General features: G+C 37.3%; 1 protein-coding gene across 1 annotated transcript in view; it reads right to left on the bottom strand.

Annotated features, from left to right (window-relative positions):
• The window catches only part of LOC118637493 (sodium/hydrogen exchanger 9B2), a 36,663-nt gene extending 24,925 nt beyond the window's left edge, over positions 1-11,738 (bottom strand). The window contains exons 1-5 of the mRNA XM_036272988.1: positions 11,649-11,738; positions 10,510-10,681; positions 5,088-5,258; positions 1,261-1,403; positions 291-418 (exon numbers count right to left, since the gene is read on the bottom strand). Of these exons, the coding sequence (XP_036128881.1) occupies positions 291-418; positions 1,261-1,403; positions 5,088-5,258; positions 10,510-10,681; positions 11,649-11,738 (704 nt within the window). The remainder of the gene's footprint in view (positions 1-290; positions 419-1,260; positions 1,404-5,087; positions 5,259-10,509; positions 10,682-11,648) is intronic.
• Positions 11,739-12,397: the final 659 nt, after the last annotated feature.

A 12,397-nucleotide genomic window follows, 5' to 3' on the forward strand; every position in this document is an offset into this window, starting at 1 on the left:
GACCCAGCAGCTCCCTCGCCAGCATGGAATCAGGTGTAGGTAAAAGTCTATTACTTCCTCAATAGCATAAATTACTATAACCACCCTAAAAGTTAGCACCTACAGAGATGTACACTATATTTTGAAGTTATAATATTTACATGTTGGAATAGTGATAGTTATACTATGCTGAAATATCCATATTGCATTTTCTGATGTCCTTAAGGAAATGCTATTATGCATTCTTTTGTATAAAATCTGAGAAAGTCCTAAATGTCCATGCATATTTTCACATAAGGAAAAATTATTACCCCAGTATAAATGCCCATTGCCATGGTAAACCCAGTAGGAAGCGGGCAAGAACAGCAGACGTGCATGCCTCCACCAGACAAGGACCCATGGACAATCGCACACAAACTCCCTTCAGCTTCTTCAGAGCCTGAAATATAAAAATAGACACACTAAAAAAATCCTCTAAAGACACGCAGAGAAAAATGACATTACATGCTTTTTTTTCAGTATTTAGACCATGTCTGGATCATCATAAATTTTCCAGGTAATGAGTTTTCTTTCCTAAACATTTCTGTGTTCTAAGTGTTTTAGAGATAGTCTACTTAGTCCTCAGAGCAACCCTTTGATATAGGTAACATTATTACCACCATTTTTTTTACATGTCCTCATCTGAAAAGGCACAAGCTAAAGTCATTTGCCCAACATCATGACACTGGTGAGTGGTGGAGCTAGGTTCGAACCCAGGCAGGGCTGCTCATAACCTCTACACCTTCTGAGTGTTAGCTTTATGCATAATTTGTGGCCTCTGAATGAACCTAGGTTAAGACCTTCATCCCCAAGAATCTCCATTCCTGCATGCAAAAACATACATGAATAAAAACATTTTAGAAAAGTAGATTTGAGACACATTGTATATACCAGACGGTTACCTAAGCCAGTATAGTTATCCCTGACCACCCCATCTGTATAGGGCTTTGTGCATAAAAAATATGTCTCTGTCATGATCACTATAACTATGGCCCAAACTCTCTGTCAGAGAAAAGGGGGGCACTTTATTCTTGGTGCTCTCCCCAAACAGACAGTAATTCCACCTTTCTCCAAGAGTATGGGGACATCTTCTGGAGATAGTCCTACATGAAATAAATTACACTGTCTTCTTGAGAAGGCCATGCAAAGTGCTCATGTCCTGAAGCACAGTGGTTCTGAATACTTGCAGCATTGGAGGAACACAGTTCCTAGTCCATAGGTAGAAATGTACAACTTGGGTACCTTCGAATCAAGCCCAAGGCCAGCACGAACCAATATTATAGACAGGGCTATGCTTCTCAAAGAAGAAGACCACTTGTGCTTGATCTGCACATTATCACTGATGACAGGAACATTTCTTAGGAGAAACCCAGCAAGCAGCATTCCTGGAATGGAGAAGTCAAACAACTCTTTAGATAGTTTTCAAATACTGAAAATACTTTTCGGTACTTTAGATGGGAAAGAGACTACTCTGTAATCCCAGCAACCACTTCCTTTATGCTTAGCCCTTAGATAAAATCACATCAACTTTAGTTTAAAATAAAATAATAAAATAAAGGAGCTGAGAAAAGGTTTTAATACGCAGATAAAAATGATAGATTAGAATACTTATTCAGATAACTGAAACGGAAAGAAATAGGATGCAGTATTGGAAAGTGTGATCAAATTCTAAATACACAATGTTTCAATAAAATGCACAGTGAGCAGGCAGACAGCTCTGGTGGGGAGTGCTGAGGGCGGTGGAGGGATTGCACCAAAAGAAAAAAGAGAGAACTCATGGACATGGACAATGATGTGATGATTGGAAGCAGGGAGGTGGAAGAGGGCATAGAGGGGATAAATGGGAATGGAAAAAATAAAATAAAAAAGAATAAATGCCCAATTCAGTTATTTCTTTGTGTGTGAGTAGCAAATAGCTCCTGAAATTATTTGCTATGTCAGATTACCTGAAATATCAATAAATACCTATACAGGTTCTATTTTACCTTCAAACCAGATAATTTAATAAAAAACACATAACCTGCTTTGCAAAGGCTTAGAAGTGAGTTATGATGAATTGGACATTGCTCTAGCATGTCAGCTGGTGCCTCCTTTCATTAGGTCACTCCACACATACCACTGCCTTCAGTGTTTGAGACACCGTAGGAGGTATTTGAGATAATAATGAACAAAGACTCGGTATTGCACCTCAACAAGCTTTCAGCCTGTAGGGGATCAAGACAAACGGACAGTCTCAATGTTATGGAAGCATAAGTATAAGCTGAGACAGGAGGGTGAGTTACAGGGGTCCAGAGAAGGGGAGGTGGGGGGAAGGCCAGGTTGGGGGAGTTGAGAAGTTTATGGAAGACAGAAGTTTCTTCCAAGGTATGAAGAGAGTGTGACACGTTCTGGGACCTGCAAGTAGCTGAGTGTGACTGAGGAAGCCGAGGTGTTGTGAGAGAAGTCTGCCCTTGTGGCTGTCACGTCCACACCAAGGGAAATGTTCTCCGGCAGACAGTCTGCCGCTCTCCGTTCTTCTCCAGCAGCGCCCAGTTCCCACTGTGTTCTTATAAGCACCACTCGTTAATGACTAACACGTTTGCTAAGGTTGAGGTGTCCTGGGTGTAAGCTATGAGAACAGAGGCGAATTACAAGCATAGCTTTCTGTGGCTTGCTCCAGACACCTCCAGGCAGGAAAGCACCACTCCCGAGCTCCCGCATCACTGCCATGTAATCTAGAAGGAGATCTCAAAGTTCTGAATTCTGCAGTCATGTTCTTTCTAGAAGTTTTGCAAGAATGATCTAGCCTATAATAGCCCCTTTGAAAAGAATAATGATAAAGCCCAGCTGGTATGGCTCAGTGGTTGAGCATCGACCCATGCATGCACCAAGAGGTCCTCGGTTTGATCCCCAGTCAGGGCACAGGCCCAGTCCCCAGTGGGGGCATGCAGGAGGTGGCCAATCGATGTTCTCTCTCATTGATGTTTCTATCTCCCTCCCTCCCTCCCTCCCTCCCTTCCTTCCTTCCTTCCTTCCTTCCTTCCTTCCTTCCTTCCTTCTTTCCTTCCTTCCTTCCTTCCTCTCTCTCTCTCTCTCTCTAACATCAATGAAGAAAAAATTATTTAAAATAAATAATAATAATAACAATAATAATATATACTCATGGTAAACTAAACCATTACAGACAAGGGAAAAGTAACAAGTATATGCCCAACCCCACCTATAACTTTCTATCTTCATTCCCCAAAGGTTTCCTCTGCGAAGAGTTTTCTGTGCCGGTCCAGAACGTTTCTTTACCTCCTTAAGCACGCCTGTGTGATTGTGTGTGTGTGCGCATGTGCACTTCGTGTTGGACACAGATGGGAGCACATTTATCTTCTGTTGTTCAATTTGTTTTTTCCCCACTTAACCATATATTCTGAACATCTTCCCAATGAATCACATCTATATTTGCCTTATTCTTTTTTTTTTTTATTTTTTTATTTTTTTTTATCCTCACCCGAGGATATTTTTCCATTTTTTGTACAGATAGAGTGGGAGGGAGAGAGAGGAAGGGAGAGAGAGAGAGAAACATCGACGTGAAGGGACACATCGAGTGGCTGCCACCCGCACGACCAACCAGGGCTGGGGACAAACTGCAACCGAAGTACGTGCCCTTAGCGGGAACCGAACCCGGGTCTCTCCGGACCACAGGCCGATGCTCTAACCGCTGAGCCAAACTGGCCAGGGCTGCCTTATTCTTTTTAATGATTATAATAATAGTATCCCACTGCTTGGAAATACCATACTTTTTGGACCAGTTCATGGATCAGTTCATACCTCAAGTATTTATTAAGTGCCTACTACCTGCCAGATCCCTACGATACCCTGGCAATGCAGAAATGAGCTAAACCAACACGGTCCCCGTTCGTACGGAGCTTATATATTTGTAGGTATGTGCAAGTATATCCACAGGACAATTCGTAGCGGTGAAAATTTTAGGCTCTAGGGTACAGGTGTGTAAATCATTTTTGTAGATATTGCTGAATTACCAGCCAAAAACACTGCACTAACCTTACATTTTATTAATATGTCAATAGTTTCTTAATGAAACTTAAAATGTGAATCTAAATTAGTCCTAGATTGATGATAGCATATAACTACCTGAAATAAAAAGGAATAATAATCTTACAAGAACTCAAAAATGTGTTAAGAGTTTCTTAGGAGTTTTAGCGGGGAAAGAGGGAGCACTTTATATTCTCCAAGTGAATGTGAAGACAGTTTCCCTGGGACCGTGTTTCCTTTGCCAGTGGTCTGGATTGGTGTGGCCACCTGATTGTGATTCGGCAGGTGTCCCTTCTCGCTCTAAGGGCACAGGAGCCTCTCCCTTGGTTGTGGAGGAAAGAACACCTTCTTTTTTCCCTTAATTTGTATTATGGAATAAATTTTAAATATGTAAAAATTATCAACAAATGGCCAATTTTATTTCAAATACACCCAAGTTATTTTGAAGCAAATCCTTATTGAAAAAATTTAGCAAGTAGTCACTCACATCACTGATAGTGTCACCATAAAGGTTGGCTGATATTTTTGTTAATGTTAATGTTAATGAATAAGATGAAAAAATGGAAATATATGTTGGAATCTCACTTGTTTGTCAACGATGTGAATGACTTACATTTGTAGCATTTACTGATTTCTGTATTATAAATACTTCCATCCTGACCTGTGTTAGCTATGACCATGGTGTTGCTGGATGTGGAGCTGGGGAGAAATGGGCAGTGTCACACGATTATATCGTGTTTCCATAATCTCAACAGTAGAGATGAGGGGAAATGTAGTAAAATACTTAGGATCAGATTTATGATCAGTTTTAAGTACTTATTACTCTTGTTTTTAATGCAAGTTATTTAACTATTTATAATTTAATTTTTGAAATCACTGTTTTTCACAACTGGCTCACAAAACTCCTCAACATTTAACTCTCAGTTTTTAGCTCCAGCACAGAAAATACAGGAAATAAATTAGTTCTTTATTTCCCAAAGGTCTCCAAACTGTTATTCTTAAGACATGATTTATTCTGAAGAAGACAAGAATTGTTTAGCACTTACCGAGAAGAGGAGGCAGTGGAGGCAATGTGGGTAACTTAATAAGCCCAAAAAGTTTACCTCCAATGATGGCACAATAGAAAAGGATTATAATTCCAAAAAGGTTTCCTCCTGGAAGACATTCGCTGCCGGTAATTGACCAAACTACTGCCCACAGCAGAACAACCATGGTAACTGAAATAAACCAGGAAAACTAGTTTCTATCAATAAGTTGTTATATGCAGGTTTTAATATAATTTTAAAAAAATGAAAATAAACATTGAATACATATACTAATACTTATAACCATGTATACATTTTAAGAGCATCGCTGATGTGCCAACATCTTAAGAAATAGAATGTTACCAATGGCTTTGTGCATCTCTCCTTATCCCATCTCCATTTCCTTTCACACTGCCAGAAGGAACTACTATCTTGAATTTTTTAAACCATTTTCTTATCTTTATAATTTTACCATAAATAGCTCACTAGTTAATATTAAAGAGAGAAACAATCACTATCTTTATCCTCTTCATAGGAACATGAGAATACTTCAGCAATCACACTCAGAATTTTAGTTCTACCTTGAAGTAAACATTATTATTGTCAGTGTTTGTTTAGAATGACCCATGTAATTACCTTTTTTAAACTGTCATTCATTATGGCATCGCGCACCTTTCACCTGAGATAACTATCTTGTTGCCTGAAATATTCCCTTGAGTAGAGAGGCATTTCTGGGAATGTGAACTATGTTTCCCTGTTTGAAAACCTTGTGTTCTACAAAACTGTACACTGAAAATAGAAAGGCTCGTGGGAAAACAGAGTTGGGACGACCACTCAAAACTCAAAACTTGTGACCAAAGCACTAACAAAAACAATAACTACCCTAAGAAAAGTACCAATTCAGTTAAATCTCCACCAACATGTGTATCTCCCACCTTCAGTCTCTTCTTTGCGGACTTAAAACCTGGAACCACACTTCCTATTTCAAGGTATAGAATCTTGAGGGCTTTGCTTTAAATAGAGAGGAGTTCCATCAAAATCGGATCCAGACTGTAGTCTTCTCCATCAGTCAAATGTTGTTTTAATGTTTGGTTATATTAACTGAGCAAAAAGTGTTGGCAGATTCTTCATCTGTACTGCCAGCTTCTTCATTGACATATGGTTTCATTAGGTAGCTTAACATTGTGGAAAGTTAATGGTCTCTGAAGTCCCTAAACCAGAAACCAACTGCCTGAAAAAGAGGCACTTCCACAGATATTTCAGCTTTGAAAAGGTCCTTATATTAGTAAGGCTTTAATCTTTAATTGTAAGAAAGCATATACCTGATTTTTTTTTGTTTTGTTTCCAATTCACTTTGCATTCAATTCTATTGCTTGATGATGCAAAGTATTAATGTGTCAGGAAAAATTATGTACAAAAGTGCAAATTGCATATTATACTGACACAATTCCCTATTTACTATTGCAAATAAGCTAAGTGGTACAAAACACTTTGCAACAAAGTATGCTACATTTCTCATTAGGACCTGTTGGTAGTTGATTCTGTTTTGACTGGAATTATCTTTATTCTCATATTTTAAAGATGTTTTTTCTGGGTATACAATCTTAGGTTGAGAGTTTCTTTCAGTTCCTGGAAAATATTATTCGTTGGTTTTCTGTGTTGCTCGTTTTTATTTTAGTTTAATTTCAGCTCTTTTAGGAAATTTTTTTTGGCTGTTTTTAAGTATGTTAAATTTAGGTATGGCTTCCTTTTGGTTCATTTAGTTTTTGTTTTTCATCAATTCTGGAAAATTCTCAGTCTTCATGTCTGCAAATATTTTCTCTTCACCATTCTTTCTAGTCTCTTCTTCTAGAACTATGTTTAGAGAGTCACACTCCTTTCTCCATGTTACTAGCCCTAGTTTCTATATTATCTATTTTTGTCTGTGTGTATTACACTCTAGATAATCTCTTCAGACTTATTTGCTAGTTTACCAATTCTCTTTTTATTACTCTGCTGCCTAATCTAGCTACTAAGTTTTCCATTTCAATTATTGTCCTATATCTTTCATTTCTAAAAATTCAATTTGGCTTTTATTAAAGTATCTTGGTTCATTTTTAAAATAATTACATATTCTGTACTCATATTTGCTATCATCTCAACTTCTGTACAGATATAAAAAATATTTTATATTCTATTTTCAGATAATGCAAATTTTTGAAATCTTTTTCCTTGTGCATGTTGTGATTTTTCGTTGTTGTTTTTGCAATACTAATTTCTTCCTGGGAACTTTATCTTTGAGGATTGGAACCTTAGATTGAACATGAGTTTTTGCAGATAGGATCGGAATTCGCTTCTACTGTGTACTCAGAAGTTTATAGTCCAGGACCCCTTTTAGACATATTTTAGCTTGATTTTCTTCAGTGAGCACAAATCAGCATGAAGTTACACATTTTTAGTGGAGACTCCACCCCCCCCCCCCCCCCATCCAGCACCACAGTTAAGAAAGATAGGTTTAGTGCAGGGCCCATTAGCAGGGCAGGTTTACCTCAAAGTCACCATCACACTGGGTTCCAACTGTGCTTGTGTGAAGGGAACGACTTCCCCCCCATTACACTTCTTTCAACCTGGGCAGACTCTAGTGTAGCCTCCTATACTCTCATAGTTCTCAAAATAAATCTCAAATTCACAGGTGTTTTGTAGAAACCTCCAGGGTAAAGGCCAGATTGAGTGTTTATTTCTCTCTCTTACTTATACTTTGTTTTGGTGTCTGATGATTTCCTATTTTCTTGACAGAAAAAAGGTACATTTAAAAAGACAAAATATTTTTTTCAGATGTTTTCACTGGTATAAGTGAAAAGACTATTCACTGAATCTTATCTACCATATTGCTAGAGATTGAATTCAACATTCCATTATTTATTTATTTATTTATTTATTTATCCTCACCCGAGGACATTTTTCCATTTTTTTGTACAGATAGAGTGGGAGGGAGAAAGAGGAAGAGAGAGAGAGGGAAACATCGATGTGAAAGGGACACATCGAGTGGCTGCCACCCGCACGACCAACCAGGGCCGGGGACAAACGGCAACCGAGGTACATGCCCTTAGCGGGAACCGAACCCGGGTCTCTCCGGACCGCAGGTGGATGCTCCAACCGCTGAGCCAAACTGGCCAGGGTCAACATTCCATTTTTTAAACCCTCACAGAATTGTTCCAGATTTGCTAGGCTTATGTTGTTATATAACTAATATAACTGCAGTATTGGAGGTATAATGGGGAAGCAGGAATTGCCAGCTACTAAATTTTACTTTATCACAGCATAAACCCGAATTTATACTAAATCAGCCAGCTAGAACAAGGAGGGTTCCACTTCAATGGAACTTTAATATCTCATATATGTGATCTGGTTATCCACTTATTGATAGGAACAAATAATTACTGTGTTAATAAGTATATGTTGGCAATATACTTGGTCAATAAATATACATTGGTAACCTAAATTATATATTATATATTAAGACCACTTTTTTATACCTCGAATGTTCCTTTCCCATATTCAAAGTGCAGTTCTAAATACCAGCAAATGTACATTTATAAGGTTTCCCTAAATCACATTTAATTCAGTGAATTTACTTCTCATTTGTGATTTTGAAAATTTTTGTATTCACATGTAACATTTACTTCTTAAGAAGAATACTTATACTGTATATACTGAATAGACACAGGAGGTCGTATAGAAAAACAACAACAATCTTGTACTTTCAGGAACAGAAGTATAGGAAAACAAGTGAAGAGGTGTTTATATATTGAGTCACATTTCTCTGGCACCTTTATGGACAATGATTACATAATTTTAAAACAGTGAGTCTCAAAATTACATCATTCATGTATACCCTTTCCTTGTGTCAATCTGTATCTGTTTTACTATAAATGTTTTAACTAGAAATGTGTCATAATTTGGATGGCACAAGTTTAAAAAAATAATTTAGAAAAGGTATTAAGTTATCTGTAGCCATATCAACTACTGTATATTTTGGAACGTGGTTTTCTCTTTGTTCCAAGTGACGTTTGAGATCTTTTTGTTCTCATGCTAGTTGAGAAACATACCTACTTTCATTGAAAACATATCTAGGGTCTAAAGTACAATGTATTATACTTGGCGTCCACTGCCGTACTTGAGAATGGTAAAAATGTCTTTCAGAGCTCCAAAATGAAATACAACTATAAAGAAGGGAGTCTGATCTTTCAATAAACATAACTTCTAGATCAAATATGTTATACTTTTCGACATATTTACTTTGGGAGGCAATATATTAATTTCGATGATGCTGGCATTCCTTAACACGATTTGTGAAATTGTCTTTAAATTTGTTTTTATAGTCAATTTTTAAACCCCTTCTCCTTTTTCCTACTATATTACACATCCTCCAATATACACAATATGCACACACCTACACACAAATACATGCATTTCCTTTTTGAACAAAAAAAAAAAAGCATCACTTGCCCTGGCCGGTTTGGCTCAGCGGTTGGAGCGTCGGCCTGCGGTACAGAGATACCCAGGTTCGGTACCCGCTAAGGGCACGTACCTCGGTTGCAGTTTGTCCCTGGCTCTGGTTGGGGTTGTGTGGGAGGCAGCCTCTCAATGTGTCCCTTTCACGTCGAAGTTTTTCTCTCTCTTTCTCTTCCTCTCTCTCCCTCCCACTCTATCAGAAGAAAAATGGGAAAATGTCCTCGGGTGAGGATAAAAACACAAAACAAAACAAAAACAGCATCACTCAATTTGAACATCCATTTATTCAACATATTGGTATCAGAATAATATTTGGCTGCCTCCAAAACCCAAATGCATTCTTAAAAGACAAATATATCTCAACCCTAACAATATTCAAAACCATGCTGAGATAAATACCTAAAGAAAACCCCCCCAAATATTTTAAGTAATAACAGCTTTATTGGAATAAGTTGAATTGCAAACCAAGTTCCTTACTTATAAAATGATGTGATTCATCTGGAAGTATACAGTGAGCTGTGGTTTGTTCAAGCATTAGCTGCATTAACTAACAGTAATAATCAACATTTATGGAGTATTTTTCTGTTTACAAGCAATTTCTCAATCACTTTTCTCATTGGAGTCCTAACATAATCCTGTGAAATAACTCAGGTAAGAAAAAGGTCCTTGATTCCTGCTCTTTTCCTCTTCCTGTCATTTAGAGTGGTGATGACCACGGCGGTCTTGAAGGCCTGGTGTCAAATATGGTGGAGCTCTTCAGCCTGGGCCCCTGAATGACCCTGTGGAGCAGAGCAACTTACCTTTGCAAATTGTTCACCTAGCAGTTTTTATGTGAGAGAGAAGTAAACTTCTTTTGGTTCTTTAAGCCATATTATTTTAGAGCCTCCCATTATATAACAATTTCGTCGTTTACCCTCTGTTTCTGAACTCATTCTTACCATTTACATACCATTTGTTATTATTCTATCCAGTAAGCCATGTGGAGGGCAAGCGAATGTCTGCTTTAGTCTTTGCAAATGATTTGGTTCAGTTGGTGTTTCTTGTAGCTTTTCTTCACTGCCATTCAAAACTTCTGTTGGTTCATTTCCATCTAAACCTTTTTGGTTCATAACTGTTTCCTCCTGTGTTTAAAGAATTTATTTTAAAAGTCCTTAAAATTGTATATTTGCTATGCATTTTTTTTTAGTTACTGAGCCATCAAATCATAAATCATAAATCAAATTACTATTACTAGAATCAAGACTAACACTTACTGGTAAATGCATGGCTTTATTATTAGCTAATCAGCTAATACTTGGAACAAGAATTGTGTTGGGTGTATTTACCATTGAGTCCCTATTTGTATCATTATAAATACTTGAGTCACATAAAATTTCATTAGGTTTTACAATACTGTGTTTAAAAATTAGCCTATGTAAGATATGATTCAAGCCCTGGCCGGGTGGTTCAGTTGGTTGGAACATTGTCCTATACATCAAAAGGTTGAGGGTTCGATTCCCAGTCAGGGCACATACCTAGGCTGCAGGTTCGATCCTGATCAGGGCCAGTATGGGAGCCAACTGATTAATGTTTCTCTTTTGCATGATGTTTTTCTCTCTTTCTCTCTCCCTTCTTCTTTCTTAAAAAAAAAATCATTAAAACATATCCTCAGGTGAGGATTTAAAACAAACAAAAAGATATGATTCAACGTAATAGTTGGTAAATAAATAAAAGTGATTCAGAAAAAGATAACTATCTGTGGTGAAAATCAATTGACATTTATTCATCTGCCTGAATTTAAGCAATAAAAAAACAAAAAACAAAAAAACAAAGAAAACCCACACACATACACAAAGGGCTAGGCTAGGAACACAAAGCATTTCACAGACTCTTTATTTTTCTAGCCTCATGTTAGGCCAGCTGCCAGTGACTATCTGGGAAAGCTGGCTGCTACACCCTGGACTGTATGAGTTTGGGGACTGAGAATAGGGAGAATTGTTAACTGGGTGATACAGAATAAAGAGAAAACAATCCCGTCATAGATTTGGAAATATATAGTCCTTTCCTTAAGGAAACGGTTGGATGTACTTCATTTGGTAACAGATTTACCTGCGTTCCTTGATATGCAGAGACTGTGTCATTCACTGCTGTGGATTGTTCTAAATCTTGATGTTCAATTATTTTATCTTCACCCCTCATGATTTATAATTAAGAATATGATGATAGAGGGATGACAAACAAGATCTGTTTGAAGGAGAAACAGGATAGATATAGAACAGCAATCTGAGATTTAAACAAATAAATTAAACAGCAATTTAAATGAATGAATTGTGCTTATTTTTTCCCTTAAAACTCTGAATGGCTAAAATATTTTAAATTAGACTAGTCTTAGTTTTCAGTTGCTAATGATTATAATGCTTACCCTAATTATTATCTGCCTTTTACCTCTCTTGAAAAAGACCTTGTTGACCATCATACTTTTATATGACTTCTTTCCAACCCTGTTTTTGTGACTTATACTTCAAATATTCCAAGTAAGACTACCATTAAATTGTCTTCTCCAATGGGCCAACTCAACGAACCAGTAAAGCTCCAGGCAATTCTTCATAGTCATAAGAGGAAATGAGTCACCAGAGTGAAATCTCTGGATTCCATTATTTTCAGAGACACTAGAGTCACTAATTCTTGCCTGGTTATTTCTAAAGTAAAGCTCTATCATTCAAAAACATTGATTTCAGTAGCCACAATGTCTTAGACACTGTAGTAAGTGCATATGCAGTCACTTGCTCATTAGTGTGGGCAATTCAAAGACACAAAACATATTCTTTGTTCTCTATACATTTGCAGTATGCCAGAAA

Source organism: Molossus molossus, unplaced genomic scaffold (genome assembly GCF_014108415.1).
Source record: "Molossus molossus isolate mMolMol1 unplaced genomic scaffold, mMolMol1.p scaffold_m16_p_1, whole genome shotgun sequence".
Taxonomy (NCBI): Eukaryota; Metazoa; Chordata; class Mammalia; order Chiroptera; family Molossidae; genus Molossus; species Molossus molossus.